This window comes from Solea solea, chromosome 14 (genome assembly GCF_958295425.1).
Source record: "Solea solea chromosome 14, fSolSol10.1, whole genome shotgun sequence".
Lineage (NCBI taxonomy): Eukaryota > Metazoa > Chordata > Actinopteri > Pleuronectiformes > Soleidae > Solea > Solea solea.
In genome coordinates, this window is record NC_081147.1 from 15,857,562 (window position 1) to 15,876,181 (window position 18,620).

The 18,620-nt window shown below is 39.0% G+C and overlaps 1 protein-coding gene and 1 long non-coding RNA gene across 5 annotated transcripts; one reads left to right on the forward strand and one right to left on the reverse strand.

Moving 5' to 3' along the window:
- Positions 1–347: 347 nt before the first annotated feature.
- Positions 348–16,999, reverse strand: stx3b (syntaxin 3b). 4 transcript variants are annotated; one of them, XM_058650303.1, is made up of 12 exons: positions 16,225–16,998; positions 9,826–9,900; positions 9,628–9,727; positions 8,545–8,619; positions 8,345–8,415; positions 8,122–8,230; positions 7,946–8,019; positions 6,945–7,079; positions 5,735–5,845; positions 5,020–5,130; positions 1,023–1,116; positions 350–930 (listed from the first exon to the last, which is right to left on the reverse strand). In XM_058650303.1, exons 1-11 carry the CDS (start codon positions 16,252–16,254, stop codon positions 1,039–1,041), a joined length of 969 nt encoding a protein of 322 aa, XP_058506286.1. In that variant the 5' UTR covers positions 16,255–16,998; the 3' UTR covers positions 350–930; positions 1,023–1,038. The 4 variants fall into 4 exon arrangements, with proteins under 4 accessions (XP_058506284.1, XP_058506286.1, XP_058506283.1 ...); XM_058650301.1 differs by lacking the exon at positions 5,735–5,845 and having other exon boundaries at positions 348–930; positions 16,225–16,999; XM_058650300.1 differs by lacking the exons at positions 350–930; positions 1,023–1,116; positions 5,020–5,130 and adding exons at positions 2,176–3,406; positions 3,720–3,839 and having other exon boundaries at positions 16,225–16,991.
- On the forward strand, positions 13,360–16,251 carry LOC131472839 (uncharacterized). Its single transcript, XR_009242135.1, has 3 exons — positions 13,360–13,426; positions 13,533–13,680; positions 16,173–16,251. It is a non-coding gene; the product is annotated as an uncharacterized LOC131472839 (long non-coding RNA).
- Positions 17,000–18,620: the final 1,621 nt, after the last annotated feature.

Here is an 18,620-nt window from a genome sequence, read left to right on the forward strand (position 1 = left end):
TCTCTATTCCGTTTTCCTCCACATACGGAGCAGCAAAACGAACGCACCTCCTGAGTAGACCCCGCCCCGCGCAGCGTTGATGGGCGGGGTTAAGTAGCTCAACTGTGTGAGAGATGAATTTAGGTCAGATCAGCTCCTCACACACGTCCGTCACGTCCCCGCAGTCACTCTCCACGGTTCTGCCACAGCACAGAGAAGAAGGACATATATAATGGACAGCGTTTATTGGCGCAGCAGTGAAAAGCTCTGTGCAAACAGTGGATCCATATAGAAACCTTCAAACAAACAATAAAAACAGTGGCTACATAATGCTCATACATCTTTTATTACATAAGAGGCTTTACTGGGTTGACACGCACAGCCAAAACTTTCACAGAAAAGACCATTATTATTATTATTGTTGTTATTATTATTATTACAAGAGTTTTCATCACAAACATTCAACAAATTATTAAAAATAATTACAATAATCACGACGAACAAAATCAGAATATGTATAACGAGAGCTTATTGTTATTGTGCATACATTAACTTGTGTGGCATAGGCGGGGCTACAAAACAAAACACGACCTTTACACATTATCATGCATGTTAATCGAAATAAATATAAATGAAATTTAAAAGACGGTTGTCCTCTCTGCGTACCACCAAGAGGTGGTAGACTACAACCTGAAACAATTACTAAAAAAAAAAAAAAAGTTGTTTGCTTGTAAACAGGCCGACTCTACACATTTATATCACCTCATCAAACAATTCATACATAAAGACAATCATTTAAATTAATTGGGGTGGTACAGTACACAGGACCAATATGGTTAAAATGTTTTAATTAGTTTATTCACTCGTTTTAAAACAGATTAACATAATTTGCAGGGTAAAAAATAGGGGCGACTCAGGAGAGATTATTTTTTCTTGGAGAAAGCCTCATCCCTGAAAACAAAGACACAAAAATGGCATTGCTTTAACATTTAGTAGTCAGTGGATGAATTCTTAACAGTAAAGGCTGATGCATGTGTGTTTACCCATGTTTGGGAGTTTTTATGAGAAGAAGCTGTAGAGATAGGAAAAGCCAACAATCCCGATGATGGAACAGCACAAAGTAATCATCATCTTTTTCTGCAAAATTTAATAGGAGAACAGTCATTGTTAGCTTAGAGGCAGGAGTCTGACTGCACCAACACATCACAATAATTCACATCAACAGACACACCAGTTTGGGGAAATGACTGGACAAAAAGGAGAACAGAGTCAGGGGGGGTCATGGTATACCTGTGTGTACACTGAAATAATTATAACCAAAAAAAGATACTTACCTCCACTGTTATACCCATCTTTTAAAAGGTTGTACTTTGGAATGCAGTGGTTAAAATGGCACATAAACACTTGTAGTCATCAAAAATGATTAAAAACAGTCATATATTTACCTTGTGTTACTCAGTAGAAACAGTGCAGACAATGTAGAACTCTTAAAAAAAAAAACAGTCGTTAAAACTCAATGGCATTTAAACCCTCCTCTCTTATCGCAGCTGGTGCTGAAGAGGCAGACCTGAATAGAATCAGGGTTGAACAATTGTTGACATCTTAAAAAGTAGACAGTACTGGTCTAAAGATCAAGCTCAGGCCCCCTCACTCTCAACAGTGAATGCATCATTCAGGCTCTGTCAGACAGGAACAAAGACACCGGCTCTGATGAACAGCTTAGTATGTCTCTGCACGACAAAAACAATGATTGAGTCAGAACCTGTTGATTAAAAATGGATCATCTCCACTCTTTTTCCTTGATGACTAGCAGTTCAGATTAGGATTAGTTATTTTACACACACGCCTTTGTGCATTCAACCCATCCTTTCACACACCATAGCAGGATTTGAACTAGTGACCCTCCAGTTATGAGCCCAATTCCTTTCCTCTTGGCCATGGGCTGCAGTTTTCATAAATCAATGTCCTTCAACTGCCAATTTTAATTCAATACTGACTGAGATTAGGCAGACAATTCTTTGTTAACAAAAATTGAAAGCAACACAAAGACCTGTCTCAAATATTAAACCAACACATAAACATGACATTAATATAAATAGATTTGATTTATATAGAGAATACATATTATGAGACCAGTTACTTAATGTATCTCACAGTGTTAAAGAGCATCAGCCACTGAGACACAGTAACCGCAGGCTAAAGTTTCCACTTCCTTCTCTAGGTGTGACTTTATTAGCAACACTTCCATCAACAGGTGCAATAAATACATTCACTAATTTGGCTCTTCTGGCAAAACAATCCAAGTTACTAGCAGTATCTTTACATCGTGTGGCAATATAACTTGAATTTTAACAGGAGACACTTGTGTCTTTATAGACAAAATGTTGTTTAAAAAACAAGAAATGCATGTTAATTCCCCAGTTCTTCATGCTTGTTTGCTCATTGTAGTCCCACCCTTTAATGAAAGGTGTTGCCATGGGCGGTTTCCCTCACAAAACTCAAACCAGAGTGCTTATAACATAGAAGAATCATGAGTGGGCAGTGGGCACACCGGTCCTCTTTATGTTGAAGAACTGAGTCACATTCAATTCTAAACATTCATAACACAAATATAATATTTCTATTATTTACATAATCATCTGAGCTTAATTACAGACATAAGTCGTATTCTGAAATGTGAAAAGTGCTCCTCCGACCTACTCTGAACTAACAAAACCCAGTTACAGTGAGAATACAGTAGCTAGCTTCCTTTTTTTTTAAAATCATAAATGTTTCAAGGCTCATGAAGGAAAGGCAATGAAGGTGAGGTCATGTGCTTCTACAAGGCTTCACCGGCGTCTCACTGATATCTACTGGACAATAAAATAAGGTACTTTATATGACAAACACTTAAAGGCTAATTCTTTGGCAACAAATGCTGAACAACGAAATGTTTGGTGACACGTGTGGAACCATGATCGATTCACTTCCCTTTTCACCCCCTGCACACGCAATACAGTTTCTTGTAGCCTCAGTCTCATGTCCTCATTTACAGTAGAGTATTCTCAAACTGTCCACGGTGCCTGAGGGAATCCAACAAACCCACACAGACCAGGAACGATGGTGAGGGGAGGGATTGGTAAAAGTAATTCATAGATTTTCTAATTTTCCAGTTCCTCAACTGTAACAAAAAAAGTCTTCCTCTACTGACGAGCTGACGATTTATGCATCTGGGGGTGAAATGTGACAACGTCCCTCTGAAGAATCAAACTCTTTTTTGGTCAGTCAGCTGATGGAGGGACGGACGGGGTGATAATGAAGGACTGGATGACAGAGATGACGAAGAAATCCCACTACAAGTGAGTGGATGACGATGAGATGAGATGAGATGAGATGAGATGAGATGGTAAGGAACCACAGCACAGACAGCACCAATGATCGTCATCTTCTAAAGAGAGGGAAACACAAGAGAGAGCAACGCTTAGAGATGAGGGGCCATGAGAATGAAAGGAGCACACAAAACATCAGCTCAAACTGTGTTCAACTAACTCTCAGCTAGTGCTGTTTGTTCAGCAGTGATGCAGAGCAACACACCCAAAAACTCTCAAATACACACAAACACACCTCAAGTAAACCCTCTGGATAGAGAGAAAAACACACATACACACAGAGAACCAGAAAACACTTTTGAAAAGCATGCAGCCTACCACACCCGCACCCACTGTGGCATTACAGCTCTTATTTGCTCTAGTGTTACTCACCGTTGAGTCTGGTCTTACTCAGAAAGCTCATCAGCTTTACTTCAGTCCCACTGACAACCCGATAATGAGAGCAAGTAATCCCAGCAACACCAGCACAACCACCACTATTATGATCATTTTCTGTTGGGGAACAACCAATACAGCATTGTCAGGACGATGACTCAGAAGAAACATTATTTTTAATTCATGCACATGTTCAATAACTATGGTTATTACTTCCTTATGATTTACAGTCTCCGTACCAGTTTTGTATACTGGAAAGTGTGAATACTGATAACATTGTAATCAATCTTACGCAAGTCTTATAAACCAGTTTTCTCTCTCGGCATAGCAATGTTGACTTTGTTATTGTGTCGAAGTTTATAGTTATTTTTTGCAAATGCTGAAACAGCCTGAGGCCCCAAATACGTATACATTGTTGAGCTAAAACCAAAAGGAAAATAAGACAAATGCAGGAAATATAAGCAAACTGTAAACAGAAAAAAAAAATGTTAAAATGAAAAAGAACTGTGAGAGGAGGAAGAGTTACGTGTTAAACATGTGTGTGAGTGTGTGACCACAGACAGTATATAAAAATGGACCGTCTTCCGATTTGAAAAGTGAAGCCGAGAAAAGGACGGAGGTTGCAAAAGTAAAAAGATAAATGATTAAATCGATGTCTATGTGAAAATTAGACTACTTCTCACTTGATTTTTGTAAATTATGTTACCCTTTAGAGGAAAACAGACGATAAAGGCATATTTGAGTCTATAAAGTGTTGATTCCAAAAGCTGACGTGGCATCAGTCAAATTGCAATCCTCAAGGCATCACAGTGGGAGATGACTTTACAATCTGAAGACTGCGACCATTTTATATGATCCATGTGTAGGAGTTTGCACATGGTTGTTGAAGCAGGTTGGAGGGGGCTGGTCTTGGTTCTGGTTTTTTGGGACACAGTAGACGAGAGAGTGGGGGGGCGGGTCATCACAGGTCACAAGGTGAGGATCAGGTGGTGGGGATGTTCATTATATCGTCAGGCAGGTTTCCCAAAAGCATTTCCACCTTTCACAGGCTAACTGGACATTTAGACCAAAAACAGCCAAGGGTTAAAAAAGCTTGTAGTGTGTTATCTCAGGTGCTGGTGAGGTGGTGACGAAATAACATGTGAAAGAGATGTATTGTGGATGAGATTGTATTGTAATATGTATTTAAACTTGTTTTTAAGAAATGTCATTGCCACCATCGTTGAATTTAAGGTGATGAAATTAAACTAATAACTGTTGCTTTTGGGAAACCAGACTGCTGCTCTTGACCACTCACACGGCGAGCCTCTTGCTGAAACTTTGCCGCTTTCTTAGTGTCGGCTACAGCCCTCTCCACAAAGCCCACTGACTGGTCCATGTTGCTCTCAATCCTCTCAATCATTCCACCCTAACATGCGGCATGGTGACAAAATGTAACAAAAGAAAATAAATATTACAACATCTGCCTACCCTGCCCTGGTATTAACATCCATCCTGACATTATGGGCAGATCATGTTAAGTTCAAAGTCTGAACGCTCTCCATCCTGAATGGCTGCCTCCTCAGAAGCAATCCCTTAAAACTTTAGAGACCACTTTTTTAGCTAACGTCATCTGATTCCCTGCACTCATATGTTGACTTATTTGCATCTCTCTTGCTCGCTCTCTCTGTACAATCAGTCTTAAAAAACATGACGTCAGTGTGTGTTTGAATAAAGGGTGGGGTAAGCCAGATCTGATCATATGTAGTAAAAGGAGACGTGTCCAGGACGCATTTTAACACAAGCTGCGTAACAGTCCTTAAGTACTTAAGTACATACAATCAGATCATTGAGGACAGATAATAAAATCAGGTCTGAACGGGAGCCAAAGAAAGAGAAATGGCAAACTCCACAGACTGGTTGTGTAGGTTTAAGAAAAGAAGTGTGTCTGCACACACTGCGTCTTTTTTTTGCTGGAAGATGAGCAGAAAAAGAAAGAGGTCACATCAAGTATTTGGCACAAATGTCATTACCTTTCGTGCTTTGGTCTGGTACCTTACAGCTTTTTTGGTCTGTTCCTGAGCGACTACTATGTGGTCCACCGACTTGGATACATTCTGCTCTATGTTGTCTACTATGTCGCCCTGAAAAACACAACACAATCAATAAGATACAGAGCAACACTTCGACAGGTAAAACAAACAAAAAAAATGTTACAGAGATTAAGGGGAATAAACAAATGTGTTTTCTAGGGGTATGTTTATCGCCATCCTTCCCAATATGATAATCAATATTTTTAACTAACAAATCAAGGCACTCTAATGTAAACAGTCCCTGCCAGTTTCACTCGCCGGGTGTCATTACTTCATGTCTCCTCGCAGTGGCACTGCTCAAATGAATGAGCGAAACGTGAGCAGACGTTTGAAGAAGAGGGAGTTTACAGCGGGATAATGGCAAAGAAAGCTACGCTAAGAGATGCTCCATCCATGTTCACTACATAGACTTTATGCACTTTGTTCTCTATGTTGTGAATAAATAGAGAAATCCTGCACGTTTAACCATATAATGACCATTAACGTTACCCTGAGGTACCCCGTGATTCCCACCCCTAGTGTTTTCATATGTATTTGAAATTCATGTGGACTTTTCTGTTGATTAAATTGTAAGAAAAACTAGAGTTAAGACAGGTGAAGACAGTCACACAGCTTCAATAAACATGGTTAAAAAAAAGGTTTGGTGAGATGGTTTCACAGAAATAAAGAGTATTGAAAACTCACACAACATGTACAATACAGTACAGTGGCCCTTACCTCAAACAAGTCTTTCCCTCAGAAAGCATGGTGCAAGCAGCAAGAAATATGCGGTTATACTTATGTACGCACACACAGTCACTGATGAAGAATAAATTCAATCTAATCTGGTCTACAGTGATGCTTTATTTGTCCATCTTACTAAATGCTTTCATGGTGATTCCATCAATGTGGAGTGATGAGATGGAGAAGGCAGTGGCAGAGGGAAGTAAACAGATGTATATGAAAGCCATGGAGCTGGAAAACAGGACATAGACACAGATGCAGAGTGAAATTTAGCGACAGGAAGAGAAACACAACAGGAGAAAAAGAGTTGAGTGAAACAAAGCCATGGAAAAGAGTCCAGTGCTGATACAAAGATGGAGTAAATGAATGAATTAGGTGGGAGGTCCATGAACTAGCTGATGGATGGAAAAAAAATAGAAGAGTGTACCTGGCTCTCCACCAGCATGGCAATGTCTACAAACATATCGTGCAGCTCCTTGATGCTACTTTCCAGACGGACAATGTCTTTGTGCCTGGATTCAATCTCACTCAGGGCTTGTTTGGAGATCCCAGAGTCCACAATCTGTGGAGAAGAGAGATTTACGAAACCAGTTGGTATAGTTTGCATCATCAGAGAAACTGAAAATGAATGTGACACATTGATACAGAGAAATAGAGCCTTTCATAATATGACTTTTCAATGAAAACAAATCAACTGTCTGTAGCTCAGTGACCAACTTAATAATTTAATACTTGAAGCAAGAACTTCTCTCAACACTGCATATGCCAAGTCAGTTTTTGTCCCCCTTTAATTGTTATGTCACTTTGGCATATTCAGGGAGTGCACCTTTAAATCTTGGCTCTATACCAGGATAAACATGACAAAGTGAAGAATAGACATTTCCTCAGGACTTCATTCAAACCAGATGTGGAACAAAATTGTCAAAAGACATCACAGAAAATGTCCAGGCAAGTCACATGATGATCATGTGGTTTGCACATCTGTTTTTAAGGTGGTTGGTTGTTATCAAATATGACAATGTCAAGGTAAATAGTGTGTCCTTGTGCAAGAAAGGAAACAACCCTGTGCACACAGCAGCTTTCTCACGAGGTGAAATGCACTTTGCACCCATTTTGCCCATTATGCTGTTTTGTGCAGCATAAAGCAAAGCAACACAACACACTGATGATGTTGTTGCAACCATGTTTTAGCAACATGCAGAGATATGTTCTTCGTGATATGGGCTGCGAGATATGTAAAATGACGGTCACAATTTCAGTCCAACAGGCTCAATCACAGGTTAAACTAATCTTTAACCTGTGGATATAAGCATTTTGAGTTTCACTGAGCAACTGGCAAATTGGCTTTTTTCAGTTCTACCACAGAATAATCTAGACGTCAAGACAAAGTAGGGCTCTATTAAAAATGTGTTGGACACAAACACTTACCCCTGCTGTGAAGACGGCAGCATTGCCACTCTCCAGCATCTCCTCCAGTTCTTCATCAGTTGTTGCTTTTCCAGCTGGAGAGGAGAGGAGAGGAGAGGAGAGGAGAGGAGAGGGTTAATGACAAAGAATACTGGAGGACCATCACCATCAGGTGGAAGTGTGTTGGGGTCACTTACTGATCTCTAGCTGTCTCTGTATACGACCTTTACTCCTCTCCCTAAAGTCCACCTGAGCTTCATTGTACTTTGTCATAACTTCCACAAACTTCCTGGACAGTACTGCATGCTAAGAGACGACAGTAAAAATATAATTAACATAATAGTCATGTAATGAATCATGAATCATGGTACCTTGTTTGAGTTAAACAGTTAAACAGAACCTCAGATGCACATCATCTACCTGTGATTTACGTATCCGCAAGTCAGCAGACACCCTCTCCTGCTCCTCCGACTCCAGATTCCTCTCAATGGCTGAAATAAAATATTAAATTGCACATTACATCATGTGACATTGTTATACAACTTTTCAGTAATATTTGACCGTAAATCCATTAAACATAATCATTATTATGACTGTATGTGTGTGTGTGTGTGTCTCACTCTTCAGTTTGTTTCTTGCATTGTTGGCCATCTTTTTAATGTCGTTGGTGATTGCCTCCAGGTCATCCTGTGTTTCTGAAAAAGGAGGACAAGGAATGATAAACGAGATAATTTCAAAATTTCACTTATTTCACATCACAACTTCGGCCATCTTTCATTATGCTGACATTTTCCAAACAAGAAGTGATCTGGTTACTAAGCAGAAGACTCACTGAGTACAATATGGGACACAAAAAATGCAAGTCACTGCAAATTGCAACAGAAAGACAACAGTAAGCATTAAGGTTACGCAAGTAAAACATTCTTAAAAGTGCAATGTTACACATTCAGCCTTGCACGATGTCAGGAAACAAATATTAACTATGTAAATATATAGTGGAGTACTGCTGTCTTGAGCGAAGAGTGACGTCAACTCCATCACTGTGTCGTCATTAAGCCTTTGTTTTGGTAGCTGGTTTGCCTATTGTATTTGTTGTATTTGAGTAGCATCACAACTGCCTTTATCTAAATATTTTGCATTTAAATTGGTTTGATAATCATGTTCACAACATTTCCCCATAATATTTTATTACCGAACTAGGCTCTGTGTTCGGGATGTCCTGTAAACAACTTTAACCAAACTGTCCGTAACAGGTTTCACAATGTAGTATATTGATTGGTTGATCATCATCCAAGTCTGGGCAATTAAAGGAAAGGAATGGGTAAAATTACAAACTGCAGAGATGGCAGGAAACGCAGCTATTCACACAGCGTAACAAGCTGCGTAGTGGTATAGTGGTAGTGAAGGCTTACAGCTAAAGGTGACCCTCCAGATTCACTTCTAAAAAGCTAGGTCTTTAGCTAAAAATTACTCAGACAAGGAGAAAGATAAAAGTGGTCAACATTGTTGTAGAATTTTTACGATGGACATCCCCCAAGTGGCTGACAAACACACACTCACACCAGTTTTGGTCCGACATGCTGGCGTTTAACTGCAACTACTCAGTTTTGCGTTTTGGCATCTTTTAATATGACTTTAAGTGAGTAAAATTGTGAATAAATAAGATGCAAAAGAGAGGAAGAAAAGCCAGTCAAATATCTTACTCTGATCTGATGTAGGAGCAGACAGAATGACCGAGTAGAGCTTTTTGACTTCAGCCACATTGTCATCAATTTTGTCAATACTGTTCCTAATGTCTTCAATCTGAAACACACACATAAACAAATGGAATTAGAAAACACAAGAACATTTTTGAAAAGCAAAGTGCACCCACACACTAATGCACTGATGGAAACACTCACCTGAGAGAAGAACTCATCCATGAAGGCTGCATTGTCCATCGCAATCTCCACCTCGTCGTCATCTTGATCACACGTCTGAAATAGAAGGTAAAGACTGCATCAGCCTGGTACCAGAGAATCTTTATGTAAATTACCACTGTGTTACATTATATCTGGTCTTGTTTGATGTCTTATTTAAGCATGTACTATGCAGTTTTGCTTGGCTTCATAGAAAAAGTAATCAATCCAGCCGTTGTTTGTTCAGTTTTCTTTACAGAAACACACCGTCTGACAAATGCACCCTGACAAATATGAGGGACGAGCATTTTAAGCAAAATTGCTAGCTATCAACTGATTGACATTTTCTAATCAAATAAATAATCTAATATTCACGCCCATCCCTAATAAATGTGCAGAATAAATAGAACGTGTCAACACAAACTGAAACATCCTGTTAAACAAACTAACCTTAGGCAAAAACATGCTTCCAATCCGTCAAAGCCCTGCCCATATACAACAAACAACAGGTGTGCCTGATGAATTTTGTGTCTTTTTTATGCTCTTGCTTAGGTTTTAACACCTGTGTCAAAATGCATGCTTTTGTACCCTATCCGTGGTATTTCTTTAGCGTTTTGTATTAAACAAATGAGGCCATTTCCTCCAGTGACGCTGCCAGTAGAAGCCTCTGGTTTACAGCCAAGAAATAGTAAGGGACCAACAACCCAAACCCACAAACATTATTATTTCACTATAGTGTTTACATGGAGTAAACAAACAAGTGCTAAATCTAGTGTGAGAACTCTCCAAAAGAAAACAACAATCATATATCCCAAAATAGTGAACTGTTAGCTTATTTGTGTCTTGGGATGGCACAATACCTCTTTTTTGTGTCCAATACCGATTAGGGATGTACCGAATATCACAAACTAATGAATCTGTTAACAACATGCTTGTGCTACCCTTTCAAGCTATTTAAAAGACATCATTCTTAATATTATAGAATATTATATTATAATTTTCTTCTCCCATAACAAAGAAATAAACAGCCCACAACACGACTCAGCTAAAATGCCGTTGCTGATTTATATTTACATTTTTACAGTCTGTACAAAGCCTATTTGTCTCTCAACAGCAGGTGTAAAAAAAACTTTGTCCAAATAAAATGCAGCGAATTGACATGGTTTGAGAATAACCAGTACATTATATAAAAGCTTTTCATAGATGTTTATTTCCAGGTAGGGTGGAAAGCTTACACCAAACAACTTTTAAACCACGGGGCATCACAGAAATCTCCCCGCTCTCTAATGAAATTGCTTCCTGGTTGGCAGTTCAGTATGAAGCATCAAACAGAAATGACCATAATCAAGACTACATCAAATAGCCCAACTCTGTGGAAGTCATACAAATGTCACATGGGGAAGTCCGTACACACGGGGCAGTGCAAAAAGAGTTGAGTAAGCTGCTGCTGGTGAATATTTACAAGATGAAGGACCAGGGCCAGGCTCCAGGCACTCAACCTGTTTTCAACTGACTTCGAGAAACCACAGCTAAAGGTACAGTACAGTGTGTCAACAGACATCATAGGGCCAAGCTATGACGGTGTTAGAGGGAGGGGAATAAAGACCGACAATGCCTGAGAGGGACTCTTGCTCCCTCCCATTCAGTGTCTGAAACATTTGAAGTCACTTACACTATTTATCCACTACAAGACAAATATGACTTTACTAAAAAAAAATCAGGTGTCACTTCCTGGATTCACCTGAATTACAGGTCAAATAAGAAAAACATTTTTGCAACTGACAACTGTCAATTTACCTGCTTTCTCATAATCCCTTGACTGGTGATGATCTCAGTGAATATGAATACACCATTTTCATTTTGGTTTTAATGCTGCAACAGTAAAATTATTTCGCAAAAACTAGAGCTTTAATAACTTGTCAACTAGTTGGTTGACTCATGGTCATTTCTCTACTTTGTTTTCAGTATTTTTTTATTTAGGCTATAAAATGTGATATTGTCTTGAATTTGCTTACTTGATCAAACCAATAGTCTAATAGTCCTTACAATATCCAATTTACTATAACATATGATGGATAAAAACAGAATTGTCACATTTGATGACCAGGAACTAGGTCAGTTTCTAACTTAACCAATCTATTAGCCAACAAATTGTTTGCAGCTCCACGTTGATTACTTTCTCCAGCTTTCAAACATATCTGCCAAACATTTAACAGTTTCAGCTTCTCAAATATAAAGATTTGCTGCCTCTTGTTGTCATACTTTACAATACATAAAGACAAAATACTTGAGGGTTAACACATCACCCTTGACTTTTTTGAAGCCATTTTAATGAGAAAATAGCTAACAATATCTTTCAATATAACTTCACTTGCAAATGCCGCCTAGACCATTTGTTTCAGCCTGCTGTAACTAACAACAGACTTCCCTGGACATGCACAATGACCACTCCTTTGAATCTCACCGTGAGTTATTCATCAAACACAAAGCTCTGGCTGAAACATTACGCTCCCTCACACAGCGTCCCTGCAGCATAGAGATAAGAACATGCACTCATTTCCTTCCCATGTCTGTCATTCAGCTAAATGAAGGGAAAAGGGCTGCTGCGTCACGTGCAACAAAACTCTACCCACAACAGGCACTTGCTTTCATGTGAAATCTGTTTGACACTGACGTTAGTTGTCAGAGGCCGTTTGTTCAAGTTAAACTCACTTGCTTGTCTTATGACTCAACTAAGAGGTTTTTGTTAAACCAAAACAAAAAACAAAAGCAGATTCGGGGAGTTGACCTGATTCTAACCTTTTTTTCCAAACTCTTTTTTCTAATTACAAAAATCAACACAAATGCTATAGTATATTCTCATGCTCAGTTACATCAACGTTGTGTAATCATAAAAAACATTAAAAGACACAGCATAACAACAACAAGTGATATAGGCATACTGCCTATTTGAATGATTAGAAGCAAGACTAGTTAATTACACACAACATCAGATAAAGCTTATTCTGTATACAAAGCATCACATGCCATGTTATATAATTCACTCAACAAGGCAATGAACAAACAGAGGTTTGACTCTGCAGCAGATAAGAGTGACCCTCTGCCTCACACATACACACACAGACTGACTCAAACTGACTGACACTTTCATGGGAGCTGAAATGATTTCAGGAAAGTCAGATTAAATGGGACACAAAGTTAAAGAGTGACCAAACCCATGGATGAGAGTATGTAACTGCACACGCAAACACACAGACCGCTCTCATCAGCTGTGACACCTCATATATGCACACACACTCCAAGCTAATTAAAAAGACCTATGACTCATTATCATGCACAAAAGTCTATACACATGATGACCAACCCTGTCGCTCGCTTATCTCTCCCATGATTCATTCATCTTAAAAGAAACAAGAGCAGATAAACAGGCAGACTTTGTCTCCAAGGATCGTAAAGGATGAAACCGTATCAAGTGCACTTTAACACTTTCAACTGAGGTTAAGTAAAGACTTCACTGTGCTGAGAAACTGTTGGAAACGAGCACATTTAAGTGCACACCAGTTGAGCTGCAGAAGTTTGTGACTTTTAGCCAATTGAAGGAAAGGTAACCCATTTCTCATTTAAGTATTTAAAAAAAACAGAAAAATCAATCAAAGTCATCCTTTGAGAGGATGTGCTGCATTTCTTAGTATTATGCTATACTTTCACAGTACTGAAGACTTAATGGAGGAAATTATTTGTGGGCAGCCCATGGCCAGGAAAGGAATTGGGCTAGTAACCAGAAGGCCACTGGTTTAATCCCAGGACGGCGCTGGGGCACACAATACCCCATTGCTCCCTGGGTGCAGATAAGTACTTGTGTGTGTTCTAGTGGTGTGTAATAAGGGTCAAATTCACGTTCACTAATTGGTGTGTGTGCAAAAATATCTCATTCTAATTTTTAGGTGCAGCACTGTGAAATAGTGTGTCCCACTCTAGAGAGTAAGCCATCAGCTGTCACAGCAGCAGGACAGGGACCTGAGGTCACATTTACAGCAACATGGTGACAGAAGCCAACACAGTCCAGCAGGACTAGTGTTAATGTAATGCTGAAATCTGACAAGGGATTTAAAAACTCCATGTGCCAAATAGTAAGCCTAAAATTTTCTTCATACAGAGGCATGTGGTGAAGAAAGGTCACACAACCCTGAGGAGAAGCACTGTATTTACTAAAACAGGGAGGATATGGCTTTGGCAGAAAATGTGAACATACAATAAAATGTAAAGGGGAACAGGAACAGAAACAAATAAATAAGAGGAAGCTGCTATAATGCTGCCATTGATCAGTGTAACTGCATTTGAAGATTGTCCATTTCAGTCGATGAAGTCACAAAACAGACAAAATGAGATACACTGAATTGTCTTTTGATTGACCCATGTTCCAAAACCCAAAGGTATTCAGTTTCCAATTTTAAAACAGAACATAATGGTCAAAGCCCGCTGTCGACAAATAATTTTGCCTCAGATTAAGCGAGTGTCCTGGTTCATTTTTGTTCTGCTCCATAAACTTCTCCAGGTTTTAAGTATATCAGGTGATGTCGTCACACTGGTGGCAGAAGCTCAGAGTCACGTGAACATATGTTGCCTCCACCAATATAATGCCTAAATTACAGCCATAGCTTTAAATATTGGAAAGTAAACTCAAAAAGGAAAATAAATAAAGTGGGTGAATGTGGATTAAGTAAATGACACATACACTAAGTAGAGTTGCACATAAACTGGGATGGAAGCACTCATGATAGAAGAACAGTTAAACTAATTTACAGGTATAAGTGTGTATATACTCCTCACTTCCAAAAAAAGAGCTGACCCATTTCACTTTCCATCTGAACTTCTGTTCCATGCCTGCAGCAAAGAAGCCAACAGTGTGTGAGATACAGGCAGCTGAAGGGGCAAATATTTGGCAACCAGTGTCATGTAACTATAGCAACGTATCCCAACTTGTGTTACAATATTAACAACTCACCCCAAACCTGTGGCAACTGTATTGACTGCCATAAACACAGTTTTGAATCAAGAAAAGGTTAAGAAAATGGATGTGCATTGCAACTGATTACTGAAATAAAAAATCATAATAATCAGACTGTCAAATAAGAATGGAGAATTAGGCCTAAGTTTAATTCACCCCAAAAGTAGCTATGCAGCCAATTTTTCAACTTCAAAAGTGTTGAGCGTGCTACATACCATTATCAGGGAAAAATGGTTAAAATTTCATAAGACTGATTCAAGTATGCTGGTGCTCACCAGGCTGAGTAGTTTATTTTTGAGTGCCATTTTTTAGAGGGAGTCTGCATCTTTCCAGGACCTCATGATTTAAAGGGATCTAAATCAAGAGTCTCGTGAATCACTCTTTTTTTGTCAGGATCATTGTGAAAGGAAATGTTCACACTGTCCTGAACCAAACTAACTGTGTGTGTATGATGGTTTCAAAACAGGGAAGAAAAACTTCACACATCCACTCCTTTACACACGTGCCTACAAATTATGAAGTTCTGCTGCTGAAATGTTGGTTTAATATTTCAAGGTTGATTTTAATAATTAATATTATCTGTATTATTATTATTGTTACTATTATTTTCTGGTTTCATTCTGATTGATCACTTAGTCCATTAAGTCGTATTTCATATTTTTATATTCAATTTCTGAAATTGGAAATAAATACCTAACCTACAGTTTCTGCTTTGATGACCAGTGTCAATGAACACAATAACAAGTTTTCACTAAAGATGCACTTTTAAAGCTCAGCAAATGTTTAGTAGCACATCTACATCACATTAGAAAACAATGATGGCCTCGGTTGATTCTACATCTTAAATATTACTATACATAAACAATAAAGATGCACTTTAATTCATTTCAATTAATTTACAATAACAATGACATAGGATTCCTGTCATAACATTCAACATGGCTGCCTGGAGAGCTGGACGAAAGGGTTAAAAAAAATTTGGCATAAAAAGGAGTTTCATATCAGTAAATACTAATAATTATCGCGATAAATGTCAGATATTTAATGAATAAGTTTTGTTCCTGCGTGAAAATTGAACGGTTGTGGTTGTAAACATACTTGTGGACAGAATATAACAAACTAGACATTTCACATGAGACAAAATATGAGACAATTATATAATGTTTATATACAGTATGCGTATGAATCCACCAACATCCAACCTTCAGTTTACTGCACACATCATGAGTTATGACATCACAGTGTACGATATTAGATGATACTGAATGTGTTTATAGTGCCTTTTATCACTGGAAATAGAAAAGGAAATGATAGTAATCCTAACTTTTCTTTCCCAAAACAGACAGGGAGGCGAAACTGACGGGGGGAAGGGACATTTCCTGGACATCACTTACCGCTCTGAGTTGCTCCAATCGGTCCTTCATCTTTCAGTCGGTTAGTTTAGCACCTTTTACACCAAAGCGACAGAAGGGAAATGTTGTGTAAGTGGTTCAAAACTAGTCCCAGTCTTTGAATTCCTCAGCCAGCTGGTGGGCTAGCTGCTACGACACCAACCAACCTTCAGTAAAACTGAAAATCAAACTCCACAAAACTTGACAAAGGCGTCTGGGAAGACGAAGTTTTCTGACAAGAGGAGCTCCTCCGTGGTTTTTCCATACAATATGGCTACTGGATTTAAAACCCAATGTTTTTTCTCTCTATGCTAAATCTCCTTGGCCAGGGGATTAAAACGACAGTTGTGTGGAGCCGTATAATCTCTATCTGCACTGACTGGACAGACACCAGTAATCATTCTGAAACGCACTTTTCTGTCTCGCACATGCGCACACGTTGACCTGTCCGCGAGAGATGAAGCCACGCCCTGAGCCACCTGCAGCAGTGGTGCGTTCAGGTGATGTGCGGATAATAGCTCTCTTTATGACGACTTCACTGCCTGACACTACAGTCTGCCAGCGATTCAACTTCCCCTCACACAGTCACAGTAGTTGATGATGATGCTGACACATAAGATTATATTTTTATTGATTTTATTTCCCCACAAGTCAATAACTGATAAATATAATCTGGATAATAGGATATAACAAATCAAAAACATACCCAAGCACAAAAGGAGAACACATCATTTTATGTATAAGATAGGTTAAGGTTTAGCTCTCACTGGTCACTTTCCTGTAAAACACAAACAGTTAATAAAGTGTGAGGAGTGGCTCCCATTGTAATCCTCTCTGCTGAAGACCATCTGCTTCAAGGTGTGGCGTGTGTTCAGAGATGGTCGACTGTGTATCATGTTTGTACCAGTGTGTATTTTAGTAAGCATTGCAAATCTCATCTGACCTCTGGCATCAACAAGGCATTTTCTCACAGATGTTTGTGTGTGAAAATCCCAGCAGAGCAGCAATTCCTGAAATACTCAAACCAGCCAGTCTCTCATTAACAATCAGGACAATTTCACAGTGAGTTAAATCATCTTTCTTCCCCATTCTAGTGCTTGGGTTGTCCTTCAGGAGGTCATCATGACCACATCTACGCTGCTAAACGCATGGAATTGCTGCCATGTGATTGGCTGATTAGATATTTATTTTTAACAACAATAAGTTGTAACTTATAAAGTAACCAGTACAATGGCAGAAATTTTAGGTTCTACAGATTTCTAACAGGGTTCACAGACGAGACCAGGGTGCATTCTCTACCAGCCAGATGAGACATTATCCTTGGTCCTCTGCAATGAATGGTATACAGGGGCTGGAAAAGGCCGGCACCTTGGTAAATGTGTGGTTGGTTTAATACTGATTTCATAGAAGGGTTGCTTCAAACAACATTTGGCAACATACTGTAAATGTAAATAGTACGATGTTTAAAGCTCTACGTCCTCTACTTTGTCAATATGATAAAGAAACTTTTTATTGGAGCAAATGTCTGACTAGAAGTGGTGTCAATGTGTGTACAGCAACATGGCTTTGTAGTTACCACCTGTTATCAGTCTGGGAGGAGAACACCCTGAATTCAACTTAAAACCTTTTGGATAAAACCTATAGTAAGGACTGACTCAAGGCTGAGTCAGTCCTTAGACTACTAGGGGAACTCCTGTGGTGCAATCACACTCCGGGTATGAATATTAAATTTTAAGTAATACTTTTCGTTCCTGTCCTCATTCTGCAGGCACCTGTGACTCCTAGGCTGCAGGATTCAGATCATGTAGCAAGGCTTCTAGTAGTTATAGTAGTATTGTCATCATTAATATACTATATCAATATCATTTTCTGCAACAACTCATGCTGCTGCTTTTACAAATGACATACTATAAAAAATTATCGCTACTGATTAAGAACTATCCTGACTAAACTTGTCCCCCATTTTTCCTTTCACCCCAACTGGCTGCACATCTGAGTCTGGTTCTGTCAGAGATTTCTTCTCCTTTCTCCTCTCTGTTGTGTGACTATATCAAATACAAATAAAATTTGATTGATATAGTTACACAACATAGTGAAACTAAGAGGTTAAAAAATCAAAGGTGATGAGGTCAGGACAGAGTGCAATGATCCCAAAATATATTTTAACCATCAGATGAAACTCAACAAATCATGTTTCACCAGTGATCCTGCCTCCTGCTCCCTGAGCGTAAACAGCTCATAGAACATGGCTGACACCTGGTGGTCAACAGTGTGAAAGAGGTTGACAAGTCCTTGTCATGTGTTCTAATCCATGCTTTGAAATGCAATTGCTGAGTTAAATGGTTCTTCTGGTGCGCATTGTGTATCCTTTCTTCACCTTCTGTTTCAAGGAGACAGCA

Bases quoted from the DNA above. Each gene is read 5' to 3' on its own strand.
- stx3b (XM_058650303.1), bottom strand. From the start codon at position 16,254: ATGAAGGACCGATTGGAGCAACTCAGAGCG. The intron at 8,416-8,544 runs GTGAGACACACA...ATTTTATTTCAG, and splicing joins TGCAAGAAACAAACTGAAGA to CCATTGAGAGGAATCTGGAG. The intron at 5,846-6,944 runs GTACACTCTTCT...TGTGTTTTTCAG, and splicing joins CCATGCTGGTGGAGAGCCAG to GGCGACATAGTAGACAACAT.